A 27,758-nucleotide genomic window follows, 5' to 3' on the forward strand; every position below is an offset into this window, starting at 1 on the left:
AGCCTTTAAGTAACGAAAAATTCTCTTAACAGCAATGAAGTGCATGTCAGTGGGTGAATGCATATATTGACATACCTGGTTCACCGAGTAACTGATATCTGGACGAGTAAGAGACAAATATTGGAGACCACCCACAAGTGAACGATATAGAGTAACATTTTCAAACAGGACACCATCTTGAACTGATGCCCTTTTACCAACAGTGCAAGGTGTGCTAACTGGTTTAGAGTTTTCCAAATTTAGCTTCTTGAGAAGCTCAAGTGTGTACCGTGTTTGAGTGAGAGTCAAACCTGAAGCAGAACGATTAATTTCCATCCCTAAGAAATGATGTAAGGCACCCAAATTTGTCATTGAAAATTGTTCATGAAGTCGGGTAATCAATTCTGTTATAACTAAACAATCCGAACCTGTAAGTAATATGTCATCAACATATAGTAATAAAATTGTGATAGAGGTTGAAGTTCGATAAATAAACAATGAGTGATCCAACTTCGAAGATACAAAGCCAAGTTCTCGAATGTAAGTAGTAAAGCGATGAAACCAGGCCCTTGGTGCCTGTTTTAAGCCGTATAAAGCTTTATTTAGCTTACATACATGATCCGGATATACCACATCCGTAAAACCAGGAGGTTGTGACATGTAAACCTCCTTATCAATGAAGCCATGTAAAAACGCATTTTTGACATCAAGTTGTGTTATTTTCCAATTTGAACTGACTGCTAGACTAATTACCAACCGTATCGTTGCTGGCTTGACAACGGGTGAGAAGGTTTCATCATAATCAAGACCATATTGTTGATTGAAACCCTTCGCGACAAGTCTAGCCTTGTACCGATCAACTGTCCCATCACTTTTGGGCTTTATGCGGAAGACCCATTTCGACCCAATCAGGTTCATTGATGGATGACGTGGAACTAATGTCCAAGTTTGGTTACGCATCAAGGCGTTGAATTCATCTGCCATTGCTTCACACCACTTAGGATTAGATTTAGCATCACTATAACAAGTCGGCTCTGCCGGTAAAGATGGTAATGTAGATAGTAAAGCAATATTCAAGGGATATTGTGTAGCTAATAATGATTTAAATACCTTTTGCTTCACAATTCCATCTTTCGACCGAGTAATCATTGGGTGTAGTGATCGGACCGGTGAGGGAGAAGTGGACTCTTCAAGTGATCCCGCCATTGATGTATTTGTATCAATATTCGCTCCATCTCCTGAATGTTCATTAAGAGGCAAAGAAACAGATGGTAACATACTCTGGACAGATTCACTAGTTGAAGGAGAAGATGTTGAATCTGATGTGGAAGGAGATGGTGTGGGTAAATCTAAATCCGGTAAGGGGGATTGCGATTGGTTTGAGATCTGGGGAGATATAACATGAGGAGAGGGCAACACCAAGGGTATCCAATTAGGAGCATCATCAACCGTGACTTCATGTTTATGATCTTGTAAATCAGATAAAGCAAATGGAAAGAGAGTTTCATCAAATAATACATCACGTGAAATGAAAAGTTTTTCTGATTTTGGCTCGAAGCATTTGTATCCTTTGTGAAACTCACTATATCCTAAGAAAATACAAGGTAGACTTTTATAGTCTAGCTTGTGTTTACGATAAGGAGTTAAAAGAGGATAACAACGTGAACCAAAAACACGTAAAAATTCATAATCTGGTTTTCGAGAAAAGAGAATTTCAAAAGGGCATTTGTTTTTCAGAACAGTTGTTGGCATACGATTTATAAGGTAAGTGGCTGTACCGAAGGCCTCCGGCCAAAAGGATTTGGGTAGGTGACTTTGATGCATGAGTGCAAGTGCGGTTTCGACAACATGTCTAATTTTGCGCTCTGAAACACCATTTTGTTGTGGTGTATGAGGACAAGAAAACTGTTGTAAAATACCATGGTCTCGAAAATACTTTTTCATGATGTGAGAGGTAAACTCTCCACCATTGTCACTTTGAAAAATTTGCAATTTTGCATTAAATTGAGTTTGTATGATGGAGTGAAAGTCTTTTATGCAATCAAAGGCCTGAGATTTAGAATTCAAAAAATAGAGCCAAGTGAATTTCGAGAAGTCATCTACTAAAATTAGAAAATATTTGTAACCCAAGTTAGAAGCAACTGGTGATGGCCCCCATAAATCAGAATGCACCTTTGAGAAGGGTGCTAAAGAGCGTGTAGTTGATGGTTTGTAAGGTAAACGATGATGTTTTGCCATAATACAATTTGCACACAAAGAATTTAGAACAGAAGGAACAATCTTTTTATTAGAAATAATTTTGGAGAAGACACGAGAATGAGGATGTCCCAACCTCATGTGCCATACATTATGGACTACCTTGGATCCTAAAAGACACGAATGAAATTTCCTAAGACTCTTATGAAAATCACGAAAAGCTGTAGCAGAACATTGATATAAACCGTCTTTGTTAAGACCTTGAAGGACCAGCTTCCCCGTTAACCGATCCTGCACAAAGAAACGATGTTTGTCAAACACAACGAAGCAATCTAAGTCCTTGGTCAGTTGTGAAACCGAAAGAAGATTTTTTGTAATTGCTGGGACATGAAAAACATTACGTAAAGTCAAGGTATTTGAAGGAGATGATAAGATAACATTACCGACGTTCTTAACAGGCAAAAGTGAACCATTTCCAACAGAAACCTGGTCATTTCCATTAAAAGTATTCATATTTACCATTTGACTTGAATCATGCGCCATATGGTTTGAGGCACCTGAATCAGCATAATAGTTAGGATCTGAATATTCATTGCCTTGGTGATAGGCAGCAAATGATTGAGGCACGTCATTGGGCTGATAGTTTTGATCATTTCGATGATAACAGTAAAATGCCGTATGACCGTTTCTGCCACATATCTGACAGGGTGCCTGTGGAAGAGTGTGAGATGGTGAACCAAGAATCGACTGACGTTGATTATTGTTATTGTTCCGATTCCAACCCCCTCGACCTCGACCACGACCTCGATATCCAGACCTTCCACCACGCCCTCCTCGACCAGTTGATGAGTTACTTCTGGCCAATAGAGCAGTGGATTGGTAAGTTGGTGTTTGTTGTTGAAGAAGACGCATCTCATGAGTATATAGAAGAGGTAGAAGCTGAGAGAAGGAGGGAAGATTTTCCCTTGTTTCTATTGCAGTAACAAAGGGCGAGTAATCAACATTGAGACCTCGTAATGTATGTAGTACTAACTCAATATCAGGAACAGGAACATGAGATGCAGCAATAGCATCAGAGATCTCCTTTATTTTTCCAACATATTCTGACATGGACATAGCATTTTTCTGAATAGTTTGAAGGTGAAGCAATAGTTGAGATTTCCGAGCATTATTTTGTGCCGAAAAAGTAGAATCCAGGTATAAATAGTACTCACGAGCAGTACCAAATTCTGGAGTTTGAGCCAAGACCGAAGGGGAGAGTGTGGTATTCAACCAACTGATTAAAGTCTGGTCAATCCTTGTCCATGTAATGAATGCCGGATTTACAATATTCATACTCAATGCTTCATCAAAGATCTGATTTGGAGGAGGAGTAGCCGAGATTTCAATATGATGAAACAAATCTTGTGATTTCATAATAGGGATAATTTGTTTCTTCCATGTAAGGAAGTTAGTGTTATCCAACTTGACAGAAACCAGAGGTACCAGATTAGTAAGGGTGGGAAGGTGGGATTGAGTTGTGGTTGATTGGGAAGCAGCCATGGGAACCGGCTTTGTGGTGAACTATAGAGAAGAAGTGAAACCGTGGGCTCTAGATACCATGAAAACAGAGAATTCTCCCTTGAGTTTTCTGTTCAAGGGAGTGATATATTTATAATGATTTGAATTGTTAGTTACAACTAGATTTACATTGACTGAGATATACATGGGATTCAAATTGAGATTGCATCAGATATGCAACCACTTTTCAAATTTAAAAATATAATGACCAAGTCATATGTAGAGATACGATTAGCTCTATTAAAGAGGCTCTGGCACGGGTGTTTTTAGTCGAACTTACTTTTTATCAAACTTGTTCCATCCTTGCATTCATCTACATCAATGATACTACAAACTAAAACCCTAGCTCCAAAACCAAAGCCATTTCAGTTTCCTTTCATCTTCTGATGCAACTCTCAGAAATGCGAACTCTTCGAACACTTTATCACCAAAGAGAGCTTCTCAATCTAACCAAAACTACTTTAATCTCAAACCTAATTAAATTTTAGCCATCAAACTAATGGGTTTGGTTAAAACGTTTAATCTTTCTTTACAATTTCATATCCCGTCAAAAAGTAAAACCGATAGTACCTAAGTTGTCAAGATTCTTCCTGCCAATACGTCTAAAGAAATATCACAGTTGGAGAATAAAAATCAACAAGACCCTTGGGCTGAAAAATTTTTGACTGCCCTAGATCAACGTAGAGATCAATTTTTCTTTAAATCATGGTCGTCCACTTAAGACAAACATGTGTTCGTTTGGCCTATGATATATTTTGGGCAGAATATGATGTCGTTAAAACAACTTCAAGCCCAACCTGATTTAGGCCCAAGAAATCACTTTCTCGCTCTGAATTTTCAACCTCAGTTTAGCCTAAAAAATCAACTCCAACTCCAGCCTCTTTTTAGGTCTAAAATTTGTGCATGTCGAAAACGCATGTGTTTTTTGTGAGTGTGCCAAAAATATGCGCTATCTTTTGTAAGTACGAAACACATGTTTGAACTATTTTCGAAATAATTTTTATTTTTTAAAACAAAAATTAATTTGATTATAAAAATCAAAAACAACAAACTTATTAGATTTAAAAAAAAACTAAAAATTTAAAGATAATACATATTTTTTAAAAAAGGATCGTTAGATGTGATCCAACAACCAAATTAGACTGTTGGATCACATCCAACGACCAAGATGAAATGGTCACATGACTATTTAGGGTCCCAACGATCATGTGACCACCCCTCTCAACCGATCTAATATGCTGAATCAGCTGGATGAGAGAACATGGACTGAGCCTCAACTCAACTCCAACTCAGGTTGGAGCAGTCCGCCAAAGCCCGAAAAATTTGAATTTGGTTGGAGTTGGATATGCTCTTAGGATAAGGCTATATGTGGAGTTGATAACTTACTTGGCAGTACCATAGAATTTTTTTTTTTTTTTTTTGATGAAGTAGTACCATAGAATAGAATAATCTGGTATTTGAGTTGAATACAAAAATATCATTAGATATTTTTGTGATCAACAGTGCCACATGCCCAAATAATGTTGCCCTAGCATATCCCAAACGATGACATGGCATGCTCATTTTCCACTCCCAAACAGCCACATCATGATTCCCGCCATATTTGGGTCGTCTATCCTTTTCCTTTGGCATTGATGTCACTTGAGAGTTGAGAGTGAAGTTTCTTTTTAGTTCAAGTCTTGAGAGTGAAGTTGATAATTCATCTCTCTCTCTCTCTCTCTCTCTCTCTCTCTTTTAATAATATCTGAAGTCTCTGCTATATCTTCATTCCACCTTCTTCTTCATCAGAAAACCAAACTGAAGACCATGATTACTTCACTTCCTTTCCCTTCTTCTTCTTCTTCACTTCTTTTCGAAACAGTCGATCTTTCTCGCTCTAAGATATACAGAACATCTTCAACTATTTCATGTTCTTCTTCATCAAGAAACAATTCTTTCATACCAAAACTCGAACCTTTTAGCCGAAACAAATTCGATCGAGGTGTTAAAGAGCTTCCTTTACTTCAGAAATCTGAAAACGACCTTGCCGGTACTTCATAACATCTCTCTCTTTCTCTTTCTCTTTCTCTTTCTCTTTCTCTTTCTCTAGGTTAGTAGAATAGATTCCTTATGGGGAACTCAATTGTGATTAATTATCTCGTTTCTTTTCAGATTATTGTTCAGTACGAGAGGGAGATGAATCTTACAGTTGCTGGAGAGCTTATTTTGAACTTAAAGATCTTGAAGTAATTTCATTTCTTCCTATTTTCATTCCCTAATAGGAATTAGTTTCCTTTTTGAATTTGATTTTGACCTAATTAATTAATTATATTTATGAATTTGTTGAATCAGAAAGACTTATCAAAAGAAGATCTAGAGATGTTAGTTATTGAATCAGGAGGAATGAAATCCCTAATTGATTGTGTTCATGGTATATCAACAATACAGAAGAAGAAAACTGAAATTGTGAATGAATCATTGAAAACAACAAATAATCAAGTGAAGGAAGAAGAAGAGAAAGTAGTAGTAATACCTTTTCCAGTACCAGATGGATTACCAAAAACACAAGAAGAGATTAAAGAAGAAGAGGAAGGTAAAATGCCTGATTCATCCTTCACTAAATTACTTAGAAACAAAGGCAAATCCCCTCCTTGGTTTTCTCCTCAACCGGATCATCAAACCTGATTCTTTCGCTTTGATCTTTTAGCTTGTCTAAGATAAATAAGTTTATAAGAAAAAAAGGTAAAAGAAGATCGTTGGAGGGCAAATTGAAAAATTTTGTTTTTTAAAAAAATGGGGGTGTAGTCCAAAAGTTCATATAATAGTGGGGGTGTATGTCAAAATCGCTCAAAATATTTCAACAACTACAAAAGGGTAAAATCGTCATGGTTGGCGCGTGTGTTTCGCACACACCCAACTTAACTCTGAGTTGACGGTTTCCGTCCAAGTGGGGGTGTATATCAAAAGTTTTCAAAAAGTGGGGGTGTAGTCCTAATATTCATATAATAGTGGGGGTGTATGTCAAATTCTCCCTTGATATTTTTATAGTTTTTCTAGAAAATATTAAGCTGCAATTTTAACACAATAATTCTATTGTGGTGTCCGGCTATGACTCATGAAAAAGATATTTTGGAATTGAAAAATATTTTTTCTTTTCTTCTTTTTATTTGAGACTCCAAGAGTCATTATATTTTGGAATTGGAAAATGTTAGATATTATAGAATTAGGAAATGGTGCTAATATTGTGGTCTTCATTTTTTTTTGATGAAATAGTGGTCTTCATTTGATATCCTGTCCCTGTTGTTACTCTATGTGATATTTTGTATTTGGGGTTTTGGGTTCAAGATTTTTCTTATTACATCTACTTAAATTCGAATATTACTTTCTATAGCGAGAATCACAAATGTCGTTATATACTAAAGGTGCTCCATTCTATGTAGAGAGCGTTGTTAAAAACAACAACCCAAAATACTATTAGCGGGTGAGACTATTAGCAGGCGGCCCCAATCCCATCTCTCTCCAAAATTACCCGATTTTTATCTCTCTCTCTAAAATTAAACGAGAAGATAATCCCTGAAACAAAAAGGTGGAATTTGAAGGTAGAAGATCTTCAATAAAGAAAAATTGAGCATATTGAACAACTTTGAGCATGTTGAGCGCACCCTAAGCCTCTGGAAAATTTCACTTCAGATCACATCCTCAATCCAATTATTAATCACTGTAAAAACCTTTGGTCACTCACACTCAAGGGCGGAGCTAGGATCTAAACCTAGGTCTCGCTAGCCAGTAAAAAGAAGAACGTTTTCTCTCACACTGGCCTAGAATCGAAATTTTTATCTTTAAAATTCCAGTGCGGGTCGAGTCAAGCTTTTCATAGGAAGAGTTAAGTTGTTCTTATTTATGATTTTGTTGAATGATTGTAAATTTTGAAGATGGACTGAAGGTTGGTTTTGAAGCAAAACCCAGAGAGAAGCTTGTAGATTTTGTTGAATTCATGGCGCTTAAATGTTAAAGACGCCCCTGCGCAATTTTGTGAGGGAGTATGTGAAAGAAGGAGGTGCCTATAGCACTTACAGGGGTGTCCTTAACATTTCCTTTTTATCATGAATCAATCGAAAACCAAAAACAAGTTGGGAAACTTGAAATCATGACATACCTTCTTTTTTTTTTAGATAAACCAGAAGTTTCATCCATATGTAGGAATTAAATTCAATACATTACATGGTTTGGAGACTTTGACTCATTTGAATACAACATGGATTTACTATCGTAAATTACAACACGAAACTTAAAAAAGTAAAGAAATCATGACCTGTTAGGTGGATAGCCAACATCAGACCGTCTGGGCTACTTAGATCTTGTTGAAAGTTCATACCTTTCATTATAAATAAACATTGGAAATCTAACCCTGCCTGCAACTAGGGCTAGTCTCTATGTAGCTCCGCCTATGCTCACACTGAAGTATTCATTTATCCTAAACTACACTTTCAATCCTAAAGATCACTATTAAAACCTCTAGAAGATCTCACCTTTTGTTTGAATTCTTGAATCCAAAACTCAAACCCATCATCTTCTTCTTATTGCTCATGGAAATTCTTGATATCCTGTCCCTATTGTTACTCTATGTGATATTTTGTATTTGGGATTTTGGGTTCAAGATTTTTCTTATTATTTTTTTTATTTTATTTTTTTGAACTAAGATTTTTCTTATTACGTCTACTTAAATTTGAATCTTACTTTCTATAACCAGAATCACAAATGTTGTTATATAACCAAAATACTATTAGCGGGTGAGACTATTAGCAGGGGGTCCCAATCCCATCTCTCTCCAAAATTACCCGATTTTTATCTCTCTCTCTAAAATTAAACGAGAAGATAATCCCTGAAACAAAAAGGTGGAATTTGAAGGTAGAAGATCTTCAATAAAGAAAAATTGAGCATATTGAACAACTTTGAGCATGTTGAGCGCACCCTAAGCCTCTGGAAAATTTCACTTAAAATCACATCCTCAATCCAATTATTAATCACTGTAAAAACCTTTGGTCACTCACACTCAAGGGCGGAGTTAGGATCTAAACCTAGGCCTCGCTAGCCAGTAAGAAGAAGAACGTTTTCTCTCACATTGGCCCAGAAGATCGAAATTTTTATCTTTAAAATTCCAGTGCGGGTCGAGTCAAGCTTTTCATGGGAAGAGTTAAGTTGTTCTTATTTATGATTTTGTTGAATGCATTGTAAATTTTGAAGATGGAGTGAAGGTTGGTTTTGAAGCAAAACCCAGAGAGAAGCTTGTAGATTTTGTTGAATTCATGGCGCTTAAATGTTAAAGGTGCCCCTGCGCAATTTTGTGAGGGAGTATGTGAAAGAAGGAGGTGCCTATAACACTTACAGGGGCGTCCCTAACATTTCCTTTTTATCATGAATTAATCGAAAACCAAAAACAAGTTGGGAAACTTGAAATCATGACATACCTTTTTTTTTAGACAAACCAGAACTTTCATCCATATGTAGGAATTAAATTCAATACATTACATGGTTTGGAGACTTTGACTCATTTGAGTACAACATGGATTTACTATCGTAAATTACAACACGAAAGGTGGATAGCCCAATATCAGACCGTCTGGGCTACTTAGAACTTGTTGAAAGTTCATACCTTTCATTATAAACATTGAAAATCTAACCCTGCCTGCAACTAGGGCTAGTCTCTGTGTAGCTCCGCCTATGCTGGCTCTCCGATAAGGGAGGTTGAATAAAGAGAGGCTCGATCCTTGAATTCTTGCCTCTATTTACCTTACTCATGGCTCTACCTGTCCATTCCCATACAACCACTCCCCTAATGCCTCTATCGGCTCTCCGCTCCCACCTCAGCCGTCGTGCTCCGCCGCCTATGCTCACACTAAAGTATTCATTTATCCTAAACTACACTTTCAATCCTAAAGATCACTGTTAAAACCTCTAGAAGATCTCACCATTTGTTTGAATTCTTGAATCCAAAACTCAAACCCATCATCTTCTTCTTATTGCTCATGGAAATTCAGTCACAATTAACCCAGACCTAAAAATCTTCTGAAAAAGTGGAAAATTTAGTGTCTTGGCTTAAAACCCATCATCTTTTTTTGTTCTTCTTTATTTTTTTTTGTGCAATTGTATGGTGTCATTCATGTCTATCTCAATACTACATAAATAATGATTTTTTTAATTAGATATGGAATCTGGTTTGAGATCTGAATTGGCCTAAATTAGAATTCAAAATGTTTTTTTGTTTTGATTTGTAATGTTTGATTGTTATGAATAATTAGTTTTGGTTCATTTAAATTTTTTGTCAAAAAAATTATATAGACCTAAAACCATTTATTTAGTCAAATCAAATCCAGACAATAATATAATTAGAAAATTAGGTTAAACACTCGGTTTTTAAGTTAAAAAGACAAGTTATATTATATTTTTTAAGATCCCAATATTTATATATATATTTTTATTTTTTTTGTGGAGAAACCAACTACGATCGACGTTAGTCGTCACAAGGCATTGATACATCATGAAGATGTGATGACCACAATAAACGCCTAAGTTAAACTTATAATGAAAGAGGTCTAAAACCCACCAACATGAAAGAGGCCCACAACCCGACAAATTTATTACATTATTTATACCTTTAATAATCCAAATTCAATAACCATGGAACACGCTCATCTGGGAATCGAACCCGAGCAATCAAATGTTGACTGTATTTTTTTGTCAAACCTGAAATATCTGTTTGTTTGGTTAAAAACTTAATATGTTTTTCAACTCTTTTGCAAGTAGTTGCAACTCTTTCTCCAAGCAATTGCAACTCTTTTACAAGTAGTTGCAACATCTTGCAATCAACTACAAACTTCTTGCACGCAGTTTTAAATCTCGAAAATATATAAACACTTGAAAACTACAAAAAAATGATGAGTAATCATTTTCACTAAAACCAAAAAAAACTTATAGGGGCTTTGACCAGATTTCTCTCATATATACAAACACTACCATTTAGTATTATTATTAAGCAGTCGTCGTAACCTAATTGGGCTTTCAAGTTGTGTGCCAGACTGAGAGTGTTCAAAGTAGGGGTGTGCAACGGTTGACCAAACCAACCAGACCGAATTTAACCGAACAGAAAGATTTTTGGACATAATCGAACAACATTCGAGTCGACTCAGCTGAAAAATCGATCAACTGACCTTAATTTGGTTTGGCTTCGGCTTGGATTTTGAAAATGTCCAACCACCCTTTCGTGTAGTGGTTGGACATCCCTCTTAAGCCCATGAGATCTTGGGACCGAGTCTCGTTGAAAGCAGTTTATCGCCAAGATTTATTCCATATAATTTAGGCAATAAATAAAGTAGATCTAGGAATAAATGGATTTCCTGACCCCCTAAAATGGTCTTAAGGGTCTTTATATGGTATTTGCCTCTTTGGGGCACAAGATGTCTTAATATGACGGTTATAGTGTTCATCAATATGCATGATGTATTGCATATTATATTCATGATGTATTAATGTCATCAAAATATAATGACTCCTGGAGTCCAATATCAAAAAAATAATCATTACTCACTACAAATCGCAAACTAAGAAAAAAAAATGTTTTTTTAGATATTCAAATCTGTAATAGTTTATCGACTGATTTTCAATAATAGTTCAATTCCTTTTTAAGTTCATTTTTTCTTCTTGTGTTTATTTTGTTAATTGAGTTTGACTGAGCCGGTCAACCTAACTTAGTTTAGTCAAACCAAATCAGACCAAACAAAATCGGTTGACGATTTCATCGTCTCGACTTCGGCCCACGATTTACCCAACCGTCATTGATTTGGCTTCGGCCGGACCAGTAAGGTGGGCAACCGAGTGCTGTTGGCCCATAATTCAAAATTCTTTGGAGCAGGCGTGGGAAGGGTAGGGATATATCCCTATTGGTTTTTTCTCCCCTGTTACATGTATCAAACTTCTTTGGGCCACCCATGGGAAGGGACATATCCTTATGGGTTAATGATCCAATCTTCTCAAATATGGATATTTAATTAGTCCTTTTACATTATGGACATAAAAATCCTCACTTTCTAAACACAAAACCGTCAATGTCCCACGCTCAAATTTCACGCGTTTTGAAAGGATAGATTTGGGGGATTTATTAGCAAAAAATGGATTGAAACAAATCATAATTTCTCTCTCCTCTAAACAGATTTGGAAATCAAATTTTCTCTTTCCTATTATCCGAATCAATCAAAAACCAAAATCCTAACCAAAACAAAACGCCATCACCAAAGATATTTCCAAATTAATTTTCTTTATCTTCTCAAATATGGATATTTAGTCCTTTTACATTATGGACATAAAAACCCTCACTTTCTAAACACAAAACCGTCAATGTCCCACGCTCAAATTTCGCGCGTTTTGAAAAGATAGATTTGGGCGTGATTTGGGGGATTTATTATCAAAAAATGGATTGAAACAAATCATAATTTCTCTCTCCTCTAAACAGATTTGGAAATCAAATTTTCTCTTTCCTATTATCCGAATCAATCAGAAACCAAAATCCTAACCAAAACAAAACGCCATCACCACAGATATTTCCAAATTAATTTTCTCTCTCTTCTTTACAGATTTGGAAACCAAATCAATTTTCTCTATCTTACTATGTAAATTTTTCTTTTCGATTTAAATCAATTTTCTCTCACTTAACTTTCAGATTTGGAAAAAATATATTTTATGGGATCAATTTAGCGTGATTTGGGGGTTAATATACAAAACATATATATCACTTTCTCTCACTTAACTTTCAGATTTGGAAATAGTTTATTTTCTGGGAACAATAAAGCAGCATTTGTTTTCGTTTTTACTCATACATAAATACACATCGAATACAAATTATGAATTAAAATAGGTAAATTATGTGTTATTTATGACGAGGAAACCATCATTTGTCATGTATACAACGTAATTTATCAAATGTATGTGAGTCTTGTTCAATAAGTTACACATAATTTCTTTTACATTACACATCGTTTACATTCTGTTACTAAAAAAACGTATAAAATCTTCTCTGGTTCAAAAATGGTGTTCATCCATGTACTCTCCATTTGTAGTCTCGAGCAGGACAAACAATAGTTACACTATATTGTCGAAGAGCATATCCAAATACTTTTGCACCACCAGGAAACAACTGACCAACTTCAGTAAATATTTTATCCGAGCCATCAGGTTTTAGTTTCGTGGACTTACTTTAATTTGATGATTTTGTTTGAAATTTCATCTGTTATATCAAATCTACACACATAAATACACATACATTAAAAAAAAAAAAATCATATATTGTATTATAAACTAAATGTACAGTTCCGTAAATTATGTATAATGTTTATCAAATTTTGACAATATTTGAAGGTTTTGAGTAGTTTGGTAAGCTTAACAAGGCTACTGTTTTGTGTGAAAAATACGCGCAATGATAAATAAATAATACATAATTTATGTCTAATTATACGATGTTTTAGAATTTATTATAAATTATATATAATGTATAACACATTACGCGTATTTTACATCGTCTTATAAAAACATGGTTCGGAAGATGTTTGCGTAATGTACTAGAAAGTATGAAAATTTTCTGTAAATTACCTATATTGTATATTATGTTATGATAAAGGTTCGAAATAACACTTGGTTCATAAAATTGTACGAAACCAAAGATCTGATGTGAAGAAATATCAGAAAATCAAGAAACTTAAACCTAAATCTAATGAAAAATGATATAATAATCAGATGAAAACAAAACATAATCGATTTGAAGGAATCAGTAGAGAAGGATTAAACATCAAGATCATAAACAGTTATGAATATCTTAGAGAGAGAAAATAAACAGCAAATCGAGTATGTTAATGAAAATAATAATCAAAGGTAAATAGATTCAAACAAGATTTCTGTCAAAATCTGATGTTTTTAGAGAGAGAGAATATGATTTTTTAACCTGAGAAGCAATATTAGATCTTATCAATGGTTTGAACAAAGAGTTTCACAGTTTAAAACCTGATAAACAATGGAGGTTTTTAGACTGCTGCTTTAATGAAGATGAGCCAATGGAGGTTTGTACTGTTGTTTGTGAGTTTAATGGAGGTTTATTGGAGCTTTCGTTTTTAGAGAGAGGAAAAGTTTCCATATTTTAGTTACGAAAGATATTGAAGATAGTGGTTACTTTGAATTTAAACGTGATTGGAGAGACAACGTGGAGATAAAAATGGAAAAAAATATATTTTTGATTTTAGAATGTAAATCATATTTCATATATATATATATATAGAAGGTTAGTATATGTATTATAAATTAATATATAATCTAGAGATTTGTGTTTTCTCTCTAGATGAGATCAAATAGACTAGATATCCATTTATATTACTTTTTTGGTTTTAAGACCCTTTATAAGATTAGAGAGGACTATATCTACTATTAGGACCCGTTTTTAAACTATAAGCCCAAAAATTCTATCCCTATTGGCCTTTTCTTCTGCTATGTACGTGTACATTTTTTTTTGTTAATAGCTGCTATGTACGTGTACATGGATCACTAGTACCTAACTTTTGTTGGGTGTACTGGTGGAAGAAGAGAGTGACAGCAAACACAAAAGCTTGTCCAAAAATTCATAAATGGCCAAATGGGTTCGCAACAATATTTAGACAAGAAAATATATACAAATACAATTTTCGAATCTCAATGATGCTTCTTCCATATTTGAACGACAAATTCATCGTTTCTTGCTTTGTTTTCTTATTCCAGTATATTAGAACTTTAAACTTAAAAATCATCCTAACTTCCAATTTCTCCACACTATTTAATTTCCCCTCTCTAATCTCTCTCTCTTAAACCATTATATAAAGAAAGATATCACAAATTCCATTTACCTTTTCTTCAATAATTTTGTAGCAGAGAAACCATGGAGAATTTTCCAAATTCAGTAATCACTACTCTTAATCAACATTTCTCTACCATGGGTATTTTCACTATTGTTGTGGGTCTTTTCTTGATTCTCATCTTTAAACTTTCTCTCTCTAAACAGGGCATTTCTTCAAAAAATTCATCTCTACCTGGTAAGGTTTTCAAACTTTTAGCTATAGTTGTTCAATTTTGATTTTGAATTGGGGGAAATTTTAATTTGGGGATTTAATTTATTTTGTAGCTGTTCCTGGGTTACCTTTACTTGGGAATTTACTGCAACTCAAAGATAAGAAACCCTATCAAACATTCACAAAGTGGGCTGAAATTTATGGTCCTATTTACTCCATTAAAACTGGTGCTTCAACTGTTGTTGTCCTCAATTCAACTGATGTTGTCAAAGAGGTTTTTCTCTTTTCTTTGATCTATATTTTTACTTTCTCTCTCCTTAATTCCTGTTTGATTTCCTATCATTTCTTGGGATCAACTTTATTTTTTGGGATCAAAATTCTTAAAGTTAATCTCAGAGTCATTATCAATTTTGATATTATAGGATTTGTTGAGGCTTATTTTTGTGTTTTTTTTGTGTTCTTAGTGTCTATGGTGATTGCCCAAATTAAAGATTTACCAAAAACCAACTTTAAGAGCCTCATTTTTTGGTAATCCCATTTGGGAAAGAAACTTATGATTTATAAAAGTTTTTATTTTTCCTATATAACACGCTCTAATTGAGTAGTAATCTATTCATTTTAACAAAGAGATCTTGATATCGGTAACATCAATGGAATAGTTGAACTTTTACTTCTTAAAAATTGAAAGACTTTATAGTAGGGTCCTACTACTTTGTGCCCTAAGGGCTCATGATAAGTCATAAATTCTTTTCCTCTTTCACTATATTATTCCCAAGATTTCTACCTTAAAAGAATATCTTATCATGTGATCTGAAGTCTGAGTAAAATATGTGTCCTGAAGGCAACTTTGACCACATTAAAGTCTTCACTATTGGATTACCATTATTCATTAGTGTATATTTCGACTAAGAAAACAAAGTAAGAAATGTAGATTTTTGAATTTGTTAGGATTTGAGTTTACTTGGTTTATTAGGAATCGAATTCTCAAGGGAAATCCAAATTTCACCTCATATTTTAATTTCCACCTCCATTCACTAATTTTATATTCCACACGACCACCACCTACAGCAAACTACCACAATCATCACCAATCCACAACCTCTCCACCTTACCATGCCGACGGGCGACCCATGATCTTCACCAAACCATTACAATATCACCACCTCTTTAGTACCACCACTGATGGAATTGAAGCCTATTTTGACTCAGTTTGACTCGTCAAACTCAGAAACCGAGCAAGCCGTTGCGTCCATCCTGTCAAGCTCTAAGTTTAGAGCCAATAACATCACCACCCCCAAACGCCACCACATAACTTGGCTCTAATGTTTTTGCAGAGGTATTAAAAATATGACTTGATTCAAAGATCTATCACTAAAGCCTCCAATTACTTTTCCTTAACAATTTGGTTACCACAACTACCTTGTTGTATGTTTTTATCATACTTGTAGGTGCAAGTAAATTTTAGTGCATTAACTTTGGTATTGACAAATCTCATTTTGTGCGGCTTTTGTTAGGCAATGGTGACTAAATTCTCATCCATCTCAACAAGGAAGCTTTCAAAAGCACTGACGATTCTTACTGCTGATAAATCTATGGTTGCTACTAGTGACTACAATGAATTCCATAAGATGGTCAAACGATATATACTCACCGGCATGTTGGGAGCCAATGCTCAGGTTTCAGAACTATAACTATAAATTAACCTAATATCTCATACTATATATATAATATATGTACCACTAATAAACTTTTTCGCACTAATGGTGGTCAATTTTGGGTTCATTATGTCTATGTCATTCATCATTCAGAAGCGACATCGTGGACATAGAGACATTATGATAGAGAACATATTGCAGCAGTTGCATACCTGTACCAAGCAAAAACCTCTTGAACCTGTAAACCTCAGAAACATATTCCAATCTGAAATTTTCGGTTTAGCTTTGAAACAAGTAAGTTTTTTCCGTTTTCTTTATGTTAAAGCAAATTGACTAAAGAGAATAATTCAAATCCTTAAAAAGTAAATGATGGGAATTGAACTTTCAGGCTGTAGGTAAAGATGTCGAGTCTCCAATATATGTGAAGGAGCTTGGGACAAGTTTGTCTAAAGCGGAGATCTTTCAAGTACTTGTGGTTGATCCAATGATGGGAGCGATTGAGGTGGATTGGAGAGACTTCTTCCCATATTTGAGATGGATTCCTAATAAGACTTGGGAAATGAAGATTCAGCGAATGGATAAGCGCAGGCAAGCAGTGATGAAAGCGCTCATTGACGAACAGAAAAAAAGAATCTCTTCTGGAGTGGTAAAGTCCTTCTAAAGTCTCAATTTGTTCTTATTATTAATTATTCTTTATGGACAATCTTTGACGAAATTATGTTATAACTTCGATAGGAGTCGAATAGTTATGTGGACTTCTTGTTATCCGAAGGGAAAACTCTTACAGAAAAAGAATTTACCATGTTGATTTGGGAGACAATTATCGAAGCTTCGGATACTACTCTGATAACAACAGAATGGGCTATGTATGAACTTGCAAAGAATCCAAACCATCAGGTATTTTCCTCAAGAACTCGTATTTCGTATTCGTCTTTCTCTGTCTTTCATTTCTTTGAAATTTTTAATTTTTTCTGGCTTCTCTTTCTTCTAATAGGATCGCCTATACCGCGAAATTGAAAAGGTTTGTGGAGACAACAAGTTTAAAGAGGAGAATTTGTCTGAGATTCCATACTTAAGTGCTATATTCCATGAAACTCTCAGAAGGCATTCTCCTGTCTCGATAATTCCTCTAAGATATGCTCATGAAGATACTCAACTAGGAGGTTACAACATACCTGCTGGGAGCGAGGTGAGAAATCTTTCCGTTAATTTCTCTTTCTAGGGAGTGCTACAATCACTTAAAGTTTCTTCACATTCGTAGTATCCTTATCTTCAGTATGTAAACAAGAAGATGACACATCATCTTCCGAGTCAAACTCTGATCCAAACTCTTAGAGAAAAAAAGCATTTCTCGTCCTTCTACTATTTCGTGTTTCATAACTATTGATCTAAAATTGCATTATGACCAAATTGAGCAGATAGCGATAAACATCTACGGATGCAATATGGACAAGAAACAATGGAGCGAACCTGAGAAGTGGGACCCAGAGAGATTTCTCGATAGCAAATATGATCCAGCCGATCTTTATAAAACGATGGCATTTGGAGGAGGAAAGAGAGTTTGTGCAGGATCTTTGCAAGCCATGATGATTTCTTGCACTGCAATTGCTAGATTCATCCAGGATTTCAATTGGGGATTGAAGAAAGGAGAGGAAGGAGATGTCAATACAGTCAGTCTCACTACTCAAAAACTCAATCCGATGCTCGCCATCTTAACTCCAAGAGATTAAAAATACTCCACATTTCTACTGAACTTAATAATCCGACTTAAGAGTTTTCAGCTTTTGCAAGCGTGTCGAAGTTATCTTTCTGCAGGCAGATGAATAAATTCATGTTTGTTGTGGTTGAATGATGTTACATTTCTTTGTTTTTTTTTGAAATCATCTAAAATTAATAGCTACCGTTAGTTGATAAATTAGGTATATCTTTGAGCTTTGGTGGCGATATAACTTAGATGTTGCTTAAGCCGAAAGTTGAGTTACCCCTTGATATCGCTACGATCCTCCAGTGTTATTTTTCAGTGACTCAATCTGAATCTGTTGACTCAAATCAACCCAAATCATTCATTCATATAATGATACGAGTAAGATAAAAAACAAACATTTTGAAATTCGACTTGAGTCAATTCAAACCTAGAGTGAGATTTCAGATCCGACTTACGAAAAAAAACAAGCACAACTATAGCTTGTAAGACTTTTCCTAACTAGAAATAATTAAACCGTCCTCAACAAAAAAAAAAAAAAAAGAAATAATTAAACCGAACACACAACTTTAATAAAAAAAAAAAAACCTTAGTACTTCACAAGCTTCCATTGGGTGTCTAGATGCCTAGTAAAGATTTCTGCAGCAGGGTTATTGTCCTGTTCATGGTGGCATGGTTATGTAAAATTTTGCCATTTCTGATGCATAAAGCTTAAGGAAATGTCTATCAACTACTACAGCATCTCTAACACAGACACTCAACAAAAACTATAAAAATTTTGACCTAGGTGTCAAATGGGGATCTCTAAAATACCTTTTCTCTTGGTGGACATTTTAGTGAAATTCTAAACAAAAGCTTCTCCAATAAAAGCATCTTCAATGCATGATTCAATCTTCTAATCTTAAAGTGACACATAAGATTTTTAGAATTTTTATTTAAAAACTTTCTCTAATAAAAAACTCGATTCGATCTCTAAGATAATGTTGTTGTAGTCAATTAGAGATATCTCAAGAAGACGCTCCTAGATTGTCATATTAAAATATCTCTAATCGTCTAATAATCATTCTTAATATTAGACGAATAGAAATCAAGTCTTCATATATCTTAAAAATAACTAATATTTGTTGACAAAAATGGTCATGTCACATAAGTAAACAAAGTAATTTTGGAGATTTGTATTGGAGATGCACAAAAATTGGAGGATCTTTATTTTGTCACAGATGAATGAGAATCTCAACTGAATCTTGAAACGTAAAACTTTTTAAAATTTTGCATTGGAGATGCTCTGAACACTTCGACACAATCAAGATGACAATCTAAATTTAGATTGTCTCTAAAAATAACTTCATGGATGAAGTGTTTAATAGAGTGTCCCATTACAGATGCTCTAAGAGAATATTGATGATACGCTAAACTGTTAATATTTTACCGTACAATACGTGTACTCGACTTTACACAAGGGTTAATTCCATTTTGGCCCCCAATGTGTGAAAAAAGCAAAATTAACCCTACTTAACATATATAGATTTAATCCTTAATTTTTAATTATTTATAATATTTGGTCCTCGTACCTGTACAACATTTTAATTTGACCTATTGTTTTATTAGCCAAGCTTAACAATCAAAATTGTGTACCCTTTTTACCTTTCATTTCGAAAGCTTTTCCTCCCAACCCTTTATCTTTCTCCTCGTAAGAAAAAGTCTCTGGCAACCAGCCGACCGACTATCTGTCATAAAACTTTTTTTAGTTTAGTGCCATGAGGTTTCACAAAATGAAACCTCACTTGGAGAACCATGGGATTTTCAATCTAGAGAGAGATGAACATAGTGAAGGAGATGGTGGTAGTGGGACGGAAGAGAGAGAGAGGGGTCCGAGAAAAAGAATATGGAGACAAATTTATTTTAAGTTGAAGGCTGCAAGCATATGTTCGACCGACTCCGACTAGAAGAAAGACAAAAGAAATAGAGAAAAACTTTTTAGAATGAAGAGTAAAAAAGAAATATTCATTTTAAAGATCGACAAACTAAACTATAGTCTTGTAAATCAAATTGGACCATTGGATACATGCAAGGACCCCAGATATTTTTTGTTGGTCACAATTTAGAATTATGCGGTAAGAAATTTAGGGGGGGTAGTGGAGCAAGACTTTCGCGGACTCTTGAGAGTCCGCGAAAGTCTGAGGCATTCAAATCCAGACATTTGAGAGTCCACGAAAGTCTGAGGCATTCAAATCCAGACATTTGAGAGTCCACGAAAGTCTGAGGCATTCAAATCCAGACATTTGAGAGCCTATGAAAGTCCGAGGCATTCGATTGTAGACAAAATATGTCCCAGACTTTGGTAGACTTCATAGTTTGATGAATTTGTGAAGGATTTGGGACAAATTTGGAAGCCAAAATGTCTTTCAAAAAACAAGAGACATTTGAAGTCTATCATGTGATCAAACAACAATAATAATATTAAAATAATAAATGTCTACCAAATGTCCATCAATGTCCACAAATATTCACAGATGTTTACGAAAGTCGAAAAATATATTTTTGAAATGTTAGTATAAATATATTATTTCATGTGATTAAACAATAATAATAATATTAAAATAATAAATGTCTACCAAATGTCCATCAATGCCCACAAATATTCACAGATGTCTACGAAAGTCGAAAAATATATTTTTGAAATGTTAGTATAAACATATTATTTCATGTGATTAAACAATAATAATAGTATTAAAATAGTAAATGTCTGCCAAATGTCCATCAATGTCCACAATATTTACAGATGTCTACGAAAGTCGAAAAATATATTTTTGAAATGTTAGTATAAATATATTATTTCATGTAATTAAAAAATAATAATAATATTAAAATAATAAATATCTACCAAATGTCCATCAATGTCCACAAATATTCACAGATGTTTACGAAAGTCGAAAAATATATTTTTGAAATGTTAGTATTAATATATTATTTCATGTGATTAAATAATAATAATAATATTAAAATAATAAATGTCTACCAAATGTCCATCAATGTCCACAAATATTCACAGATGTCTACAAAAGTCGAAAAATATATTTTTGATTAGCACAAATATAATATGCATTACACATTTTGTCAATGGACTCAAGATCTTAAAATGTCCCCAGGACATTTTGTCTATGGATCAAATGTCTTGAAATGTCTATAAAGACATTTTGTCTACAAACTCTCAATGTCTTGAAAATGTCTATGAACACATGTTGTCTATAATAACTCATCCGAAATGTCTTGAAATGTCTACGGAACATTTTGTCTATGAAAGTCTGTGAAAGTCCCGCTCCACTACCCCCCCCCCCCCCCTTACTCTTCCACCTTATAGGTCACGGGTTCGTGGAGGTACGGTAACAATTTAAAAAAATAAAAATAATAATGAGAAATGCGAGACTTGACCTAACTAGGCCATTTAGAATGGAGTTGATGGCGGAAACAACACACTAACCAAGACACAAGAGATAGACCAACCGGATCGAAATAGAACTTAAAAACTTGAAGAAACTGTAAACCGCTATTACATCTAGAGTGAGAAAATAGAGACAGAGAGAGTCTCTCAAATGGAGGACGATAAGAAATTACCGAACACGAAAGAGGCAGAAGTTGAAGAGAAAGGAGGAGGTGGTGGTTGGGGAGGATGGGGAATTTCTCTCTCCGTTCTATCCGATCTTCAGAAAGCCGCTTCTGTTGCAGCTGAAGAGATCTCTCGCAATGTATATATTCCTAATACAATATCTCCAATTTCCTTATTTAGGGTTAGGAAATGAATCTTTCGTATATCATGCTATTTCATTTTCCCTACCCTTTACTTTAAGATCCAGTATTTATTAGGGTTTACCAACTTCTTGTACATAACTTTATTGTTTTGATGATTTTCGGTTTACATTTGAAGATTTTTTTCACTGGGATTTGATGCTTTACATTATTTATTGGTCGAATGAAGAATTACGGATTTTTATCTTGATCAGATGAAGAATTAGTTAGTGTAATTAGAGATGAAATGTGTCTGAGTTATTGGGTGTAAGATTGTTTCCTATTCCAAATAATCCAAGTCTAGAGAAGGTCGGACTTCATTTCGATAAAAATTAGAACTTGAAACTGAACTAGTATGATCTATAGCTCTATTCGGGTACTTCTGTACTGCTTCAATGTTCTATTTTGTTTTCATGATTTTCATGTGCTCTATATTGTGTTTCTTTTATATTTAGGAAGATAAGAATTACCATGTAGTAATGATGAAAAGATTGTGGTTTGTAATGACATGATGTGTATTTTCCGTCTCCGATTGTGAAAATGTTTGTGGTCTAGTCTGTCAATACCTAATAATAGTCTAGTTGAAGCTGGAAAGATTTTACAGTTCTATAAAGTTATATTCATTCTGTTTCATTGAATCAGGCAGCTGCAGTTGCTAAGAGCATTGGAGGAGATGTACTATCTGCTACTCCTGAAATGGAATCATTGAAGGAGGAAGATGAGTCGGACGAAACGAAACCTGCAGAAAATATCGATGATGATGATGACAATGATGATAATAAGCTGCGGAAGTCTGCTCTGGAAAAATTAGAGAAGGCGAGCGAGGAATCTCTGTTGGGACAGGTAACCACTTGAACAATGTTTAAATCTTTTAAGAAAATATTCTCTGCTTGCATGTTGTTTAATTTGGATATTTTTTTACATGATCATATCTTTACAGTTACAGTTTCTCAAAAATTTCGCTGCTGCATTGGTTTAGCTATTCTAGGACATCTTTATCATACATAAAGCTTGTATGAAGCAGAACAGGGGCAGCAGGACGGTGTGCACATGAATATAGACATAATTTGATTTTCCGATAGAAATAATAGTTGTATTTAGTAATTTATCAAGGTTTAAAACGAATTGTCTATGTGAATTGACGAAACCTCTCAAGGCATATGGAATAAAGGGAGCAACTAAGGGGTACAAATTTCACATCTGAGGCTTAGGCCTCAATCGCTCACAGCAGTATGCCTCAAGGCCTGCCCTCATTCTGTGTGCTAAAACCGAAACCAAAAGTTAGAAAAAAAATTGAGATCAGAAGTTGGTTTGGTATTTAAATTTAAAACATGTAAAAGTTTTTAGTTTAATTATTGAAAAAAAAATATATAAAGAGGTTAAAGGAGTAGATTTTGGATTTTTACCAAATTAATGAAACAGTAATACCTATAAGACGTGTTAAGAACAATTCTTAAATGAGCACCAGTAGTTTTTATGAGGATTGAGGTACATACATTTGATTAATGAGATTGAGCTTTGTTTCAATCCTATGATGTAGCTTTTTAGTGTGAACTGTATTATTTTATATGATCTGGAGTTTACGCCATGAAGCACATTGATTAATCTTTTGTTTGCGAAACACTTAAAGACTTTATTTGACTTGACATTATTGTAGTGAAGTAGCAAACTTTGTAATGTTTTCTTTATTTATGTATCATGTTCATGATCTTTGTTGTGTTTTATATTCTAGATTGACTTAAGCCTTGCTTTTAAACCTATCACCTCTAGGTGGAAATTGTTTCCTAGACACTGGTATTTGCTGCAACATGCTATTTTCTTGTATATATTCTTTTGATTTCATAACTTTTGGAGACTATAAGATTAGGTTATTTTGAATAAACAGTTCCTTTTTTACGGGCTTCTGTTGAGGGTGAAATTTATTCTGTAGTTTCTTTTCATCTTTTCCTGCAACTTGTTGGGTACGAGTTTAAGTTTGCACTCCGTAAGTGAATTAGATTCATGGCTATCTATACCAGTTCTTATATTTCCGCACAATAGGTTTTGGGTCTTGAATTTTCTATCACATATTTGCAGGGTCTCAAGGCTTTTGACAGCGGTGTGGAGAACCTTGCCTCAGGTGCATGGCAGGCACTAGGCAGTGCATGGAAAGGGGGTTCAGAGTTAGTCCACAAGTATGTGAAATACTAGATTCTCTGGCAGACGACTTATTGCTTCATTTTGTTCCTATGTTGAGTTGATTAAAGAGTCAAAAACTTACTTTCCTGGTGAATCTTTTCTGTTTTTATCTTTACTAGGTGAACCGCGCGACGAACTGGCACTTTCCTGTGATTTTGAATATAAATTCATTTTATTATTCATGTCTAAACCCTGAACTGGGTGGTGCTGTTAGAGATGGTGGTTAGTTATGTACTGGGTGGCTGGTGCTATGTTAAGAGATAGTTGAAATTAGTTCCCTTTGCTTTGGGCCATTAGATAAATATTTTGAGATTGTTGAGCAGCCCACAACCCGGATATATATAACGTGGTCAATTTAGACAACCTGTAGGAGAGAACCAAAAAACAAATCTCTTTTTAGATTGACCACATTTTGACAAATTCATAGCAAGTATTTTGTGTTTATGACCATTGAAAATGTTTTCCTGCCTTAACTCATAGGATTTTTTCTTCCAGGAGCCTTGTTTTAATTTTGTAATCATCTTATGGTGCTTATCTCTCATTGTTTTGAGTAAAGTCTTGTGGGGGCGACTTCTATACTCTGCACAAACTGTTTTCTAAATGGTATTAAAAAGTGTTTTATTCCTCGTATAGCACCACCAGATTCTCCCATAAGCAAAATTTTGGGGATGAGTGTGGAAGCTTGTTGCTTGAAGGCTCTGCTTTTAGTTTCTAAATGAAGTTGGTAATCTGAGTTAGTCATGACGGTTTATTCATATCAATCTTTTAAATGTATATTTTCAGGCTAGAGAGTTCAGCTGCAAACATTGCTACTGGTATGCCTGCTGGTTCTGTTGCCCCATCTATATTAGAGGTACACCTTCTACATTTCTACTCATTATTTCCTCTTTGTAAATATTGTGGGTTTTTTATTCCAAACTTTGTGAATCTTGTTATACAGACTGGAAAAGCATTTACAGCTAAAGGAATCCAAGTACTTGAGCGTGTAGGCAAGGAGACTATGGACCTACTGATTACTGAAACTGGTATGGAAGTTGAAAATAATCCTGAAGCTGATCAACAAGCAGATGAAGAACAATTGTTTGAGGAAGTTACTTTTGACAGGTGCTTCTATATTTATGGGGGTCCTGAGCAGCTCGAGGTAATGAGTCTTTGGTTTATAAGATTTTTGTAGTTGCGAAAATAACTAAACTGTTACTAAGGTTTAGAAGTTGCTTATATCAGGAACTTGAGGCACTCTCTAGTCATTATGCATTGTTATTTAACCGAAAGAAAGCGAAGTTATCTTCAGAACAGAAGTCCTTTTATGAGGGAAAGCTTAAACAGATCCAGCAAATTTTCAGTTTGGACACCGAAATTGATTCAAGTCCTCAGGACTCTGACAAAGGGAAGAAAATTGAGACTGTAGAAGAAGGTAGTGGCGATGAAATGAAGAGTTTACGTGATTCAAGTGTCAGTAAGGCTGCTGATATGGCTGCTGGGTAAAATACTTCTCGGTTACGGTGTTCTTGTTTGTTTATTTATTTATTTATTTGAATATTTCAACAATTAGAAATTATATTGCGAAGGTCATTAGGCAGTCATATTACAAGACATAGGATAGAAAAATAAATAGGAGAGGAAACTACAAAGTATGCATCAGGCATCTTATATCATTTCTTCCCTGATATGCTTACATTTTTGTGCAAAAGAGTTAAACCCACTCTTCCTCTGTAGTTGAAAATTTCAACCTAACTTACTTGACAAGTAGTTCCCTTGACGTGGTCCTGGTATCCAAAGTCCAGCTTACTGCTTAGAATAAGATGCTTTTGGTAGAGAAGACCTACATGGTGAGGACATCCCCACAACAAATCACCAGTAGATATCCATCGTCCTGCCATTTGTCAGTTCCACTTGACTGAAACTTTCTTTCTGACTTGCCTGGCATGAAATGGTTGAATTAAAATTTCATTTTCCTTTCTACTGGTCATTTTGCTTGCATTTGTTGCCTGTTTCCTTTCGTAAATATGCGCTGTTTCGGGATTGTTTGCCTAAATATGTTCAGATGCAAACTGTCATAAAATGTTGGTCTCTTCCCTTCTTTTCATGCATCGGGTTCTCACCCTAGTCAGTAACTTGTCATTTACATATAATTTCTTCAAGGTTCAGAAGCTAAAACTGCAATTACAAAGATATTGCGAATATGGCCCACTTTTAGCACTGATCATGATAGATGATCCTGATTTTATGCAGGTTCACAACTAGCCTTGCTGGGCTTGCTGCAAATGAAATAATTCAGCGAACTGCTGGTAGACTTGAGAATATTCACTCCGAGGGGGTCCATGTATGAGACATCTTTAAATATTTCTCTGTTATTTTTGGTGTTTCGAGTTCTTATTACTCTTTAGAGTGCTAATTTATAATTCTCATACAGAGACTCTCAGAGTTATGCAGCGTTGCAGTGTCTCAACTCTTCATGTTAGGAAAATCTATTATATCTACTGCAACTAAACCACAAAACGAAGAAGTACAGCAGGAAGATATGAAAATTGACTGGCCGGAAGATTCTGTTGCAAGAGCCAAGCTCATCAGATCTAAAACACAAACAATGACTGGAGATGTTGAAGCAGTTTCAAACAGCTTCATCACAGGTGAATTATCGTACATGAATCTTTCTTTTATTCTTAAGAACATTAATAATATATCCATCTCAGTTCATAATTCTTACTCCTATATAATATGATTCTACACAATTTATCTAGAAGGCTCACGATTATTTAAGTTGAGCAATTGAACGATATTGAGATGGGTTTAGTAATATTTTTCTTTTTCGGTTCATAATTTGCTGTTCCCGTCGATTCATCTGTTTTTCCGTACATTCTCAGGTATATCAGATGTAGTTGAAGCTTATCAAGCTGCTATAAAGGGAGCTACAGCAAATGCACATGATGGCCTTCCGCAAACTTCAGTTCAGGAGAAAGGCAACGCCATCTCTGACCATCTCCGTTCTGATCAGACTACAGCTGTGGACAAAATCCAGGAGGGACTCCAATACTTGGCATTTGTAATCCTTTCTACCTCCATGCCCACTGCTTAAGATCCAGTGAAACCTGTCCTGACTCAGACGACTTTTATTAAATTTAGTTAGTTTTTATATGTAAATAGTTACTTCGTCTTACTGTTGAACTGAGTCGGTATCTCGACTTCAACTGTGTTTGTGTCGAAGCCTCTGTGGATGACTGCTATAATTTTAAGTTAGCAAACTAAAGAGAGGCATTTCCTCGTTATGTTCCAAAGTTCAATGATGATTTCCAATATACTAGTGTTTTTGTTATCTGCTCGGCTGGATTATATTAAAAATTTCAAGTGCTTTTTAATGTTGTAGAGATTTACAAGAAGAGAACTATAGTAGAAATGTAGAATGTTATCGTCGCGATCCAACCGAAGTTTACTTCAAAAATGAAAAAGTTCGATTTTGGCTAATTTTTTAATGTGGTTTTTGGCAACAGAAATTGTAATATCCGGTCTCCTTTTTCGTAGTAATTAAAGGGTGATTAGCAAGACTTGAGTAGTAATTTCTGAGGCTAGTTTTGAAATCTGTGACTCGACCTTGATTACTAGATGTTTGTATTTGTTTGACTCATCTCATGGTTGACTTTTGTTCGG

General features: G+C 34.8%; 3 protein-coding genes across 4 annotated transcripts; all 3 read left to right on the forward strand.

The window, feature by feature from the left end:
- The first annotated feature begins 5,236 nt into the window (after positions 1 to 5,236).
- LOC147533044 (CCG-binding protein 1-like) lies at positions 5,237 to 7,211 on the forward strand. Its single transcript, XM_086650964.1, has 3 exons — positions 5,237 to 5,764; positions 5,887 to 5,960; positions 6,067 to 7,211. The coding sequence occupies exons 1-3, from the start codon at positions 5,542 to 5,544 to the stop codon at positions 6,397 to 6,399; spliced, it is 630 nt and encodes a 209-aa protein (XP_086507090.1). The 5' UTR covers positions 5,237 to 5,541; the 3' UTR covers positions 6,400 to 7,211.
- A 7,072-nt stretch (positions 7,212 to 14,283) lies between these two features.
- On the forward strand, positions 14,284 to 18,362 carry GA3 (GA requiring 3). Of its 2 annotated transcripts, XM_086650966.1 has the most exons (9): positions 14,404 to 14,683; positions 14,786 to 14,816; positions 14,906 to 15,066; positions 16,307 to 16,468; positions 16,601 to 16,741; positions 16,836 to 17,093; positions 17,183 to 17,344; positions 17,442 to 17,636; positions 17,866 to 18,362. In XM_086650966.1, the coding sequence occupies exons 1-9, from the start codon at positions 14,663 to 14,665 to the stop codon at positions 18,175 to 18,177; spliced, it is 1,443 nt and encodes a 480-aa protein (XP_086507092.1). In that variant the 5' UTR covers positions 14,404 to 14,662; the 3' UTR covers positions 18,178 to 18,362. The 2 variants fall into 2 exon arrangements, with proteins under 2 accessions (XP_086507091.1, XP_086507092.1); XM_086650965.1 differs by having other exon boundaries at positions 14,284 to 14,816.
- Positions 18,363 to 21,545: 3,183 nt separating this feature from the next.
- LOC147533046 (BAT2 domain protein) lies at positions 21,546 to 27,426 on the forward strand. Its single transcript, XM_086647466.1, has 9 exons — positions 21,546 to 21,895; positions 22,578 to 22,778; positions 24,012 to 24,109; positions 24,897 to 24,966; positions 25,054 to 25,254; positions 25,338 to 25,594; positions 26,346 to 26,436; positions 26,527 to 26,743; positions 26,978 to 27,426. Exons 1-9 carry the CDS (start codon positions 21,743 to 21,745, stop codon positions 27,187 to 27,189), a joined length of 1,500 nt encoding a protein of 499 aa, XP_086503592.1. The 5' UTR covers positions 21,546 to 21,742; the 3' UTR covers positions 27,190 to 27,426.
- Positions 27,427 to 27,758: the final 332 nt, after the last annotated feature.

Source organism: Eschscholzia californica, unplaced genomic scaffold (genome assembly GCF_041429995.1).
Source record: "Eschscholzia californica isolate CP2 unplaced genomic scaffold, dmEscCali1.0.p SCAF_6, whole genome shotgun sequence".
Lineage (NCBI taxonomy): Eukaryota > Viridiplantae > Streptophyta > Magnoliopsida > Ranunculales > Papaveraceae > Eschscholzia > Eschscholzia californica.

Bases quoted from the DNA above. Each gene is read 5' to 3' on its own strand.
- GA3 (XM_086650965.1), top strand. From the start codon at position 14,663: ATGGAGAATTTTCCAAATTCAGTAATCACTACTCTTAATCAACATTTC. The intron at 14,817-14,905 runs GTAAGGTTTTCA...TTTATTTTGTAG, and splicing joins AAAAAATTCATCTCTACCTG to CTGTTCCTGGGTTACCTTTA. The intron at 15,067-16,306 runs GTTTTTCTCTTT...GGCTTTTGTTAG, and splicing joins CAACTGATGTTGTCAAAGAG to GCAATGGTGACTAAATTCTC.
- LOC147533044 (XM_086650964.1), top strand. From the start codon at position 5,542: ATGATTACTTCACTTCCTTTCCCTTCTTCTTCTTCTTCACTTCTTTTC. The intron at 5,765-5,886 runs GTACTTCATAAC...GTTTCTTTTCAG, and splicing joins ATCTGAAAACGACCTTGCCG to ATTATTGTTCAGTACGAGAG. The intron at 5,961-6,066 runs GTAATTTCATTT...TTGTTGAATCAG, and splicing joins TTGAACTTAAAGATCTTGAA to AAAGACTTATCAAAAGAAGA.
- LOC147533046 (XM_086647466.1), top strand. From the start codon at position 21,743: ATGGAGGACGATAAGAAATTACCGAACACGAAAGAGGCAGAAGTTGAA. The intron at 21,896-22,577 runs GTATATATTCCT...TCATTGAATCAG, and splicing joins CTGAAGAGATCTCTCGCAAT to GCAGCTGCAGTTGCTAAGAG. The intron at 24,967-25,053 runs GTACACCTTCTA...CTTGTTATACAG, and splicing joins TTGCCCCATCTATATTAGAG to ACTGGAAAAGCATTTACAGC.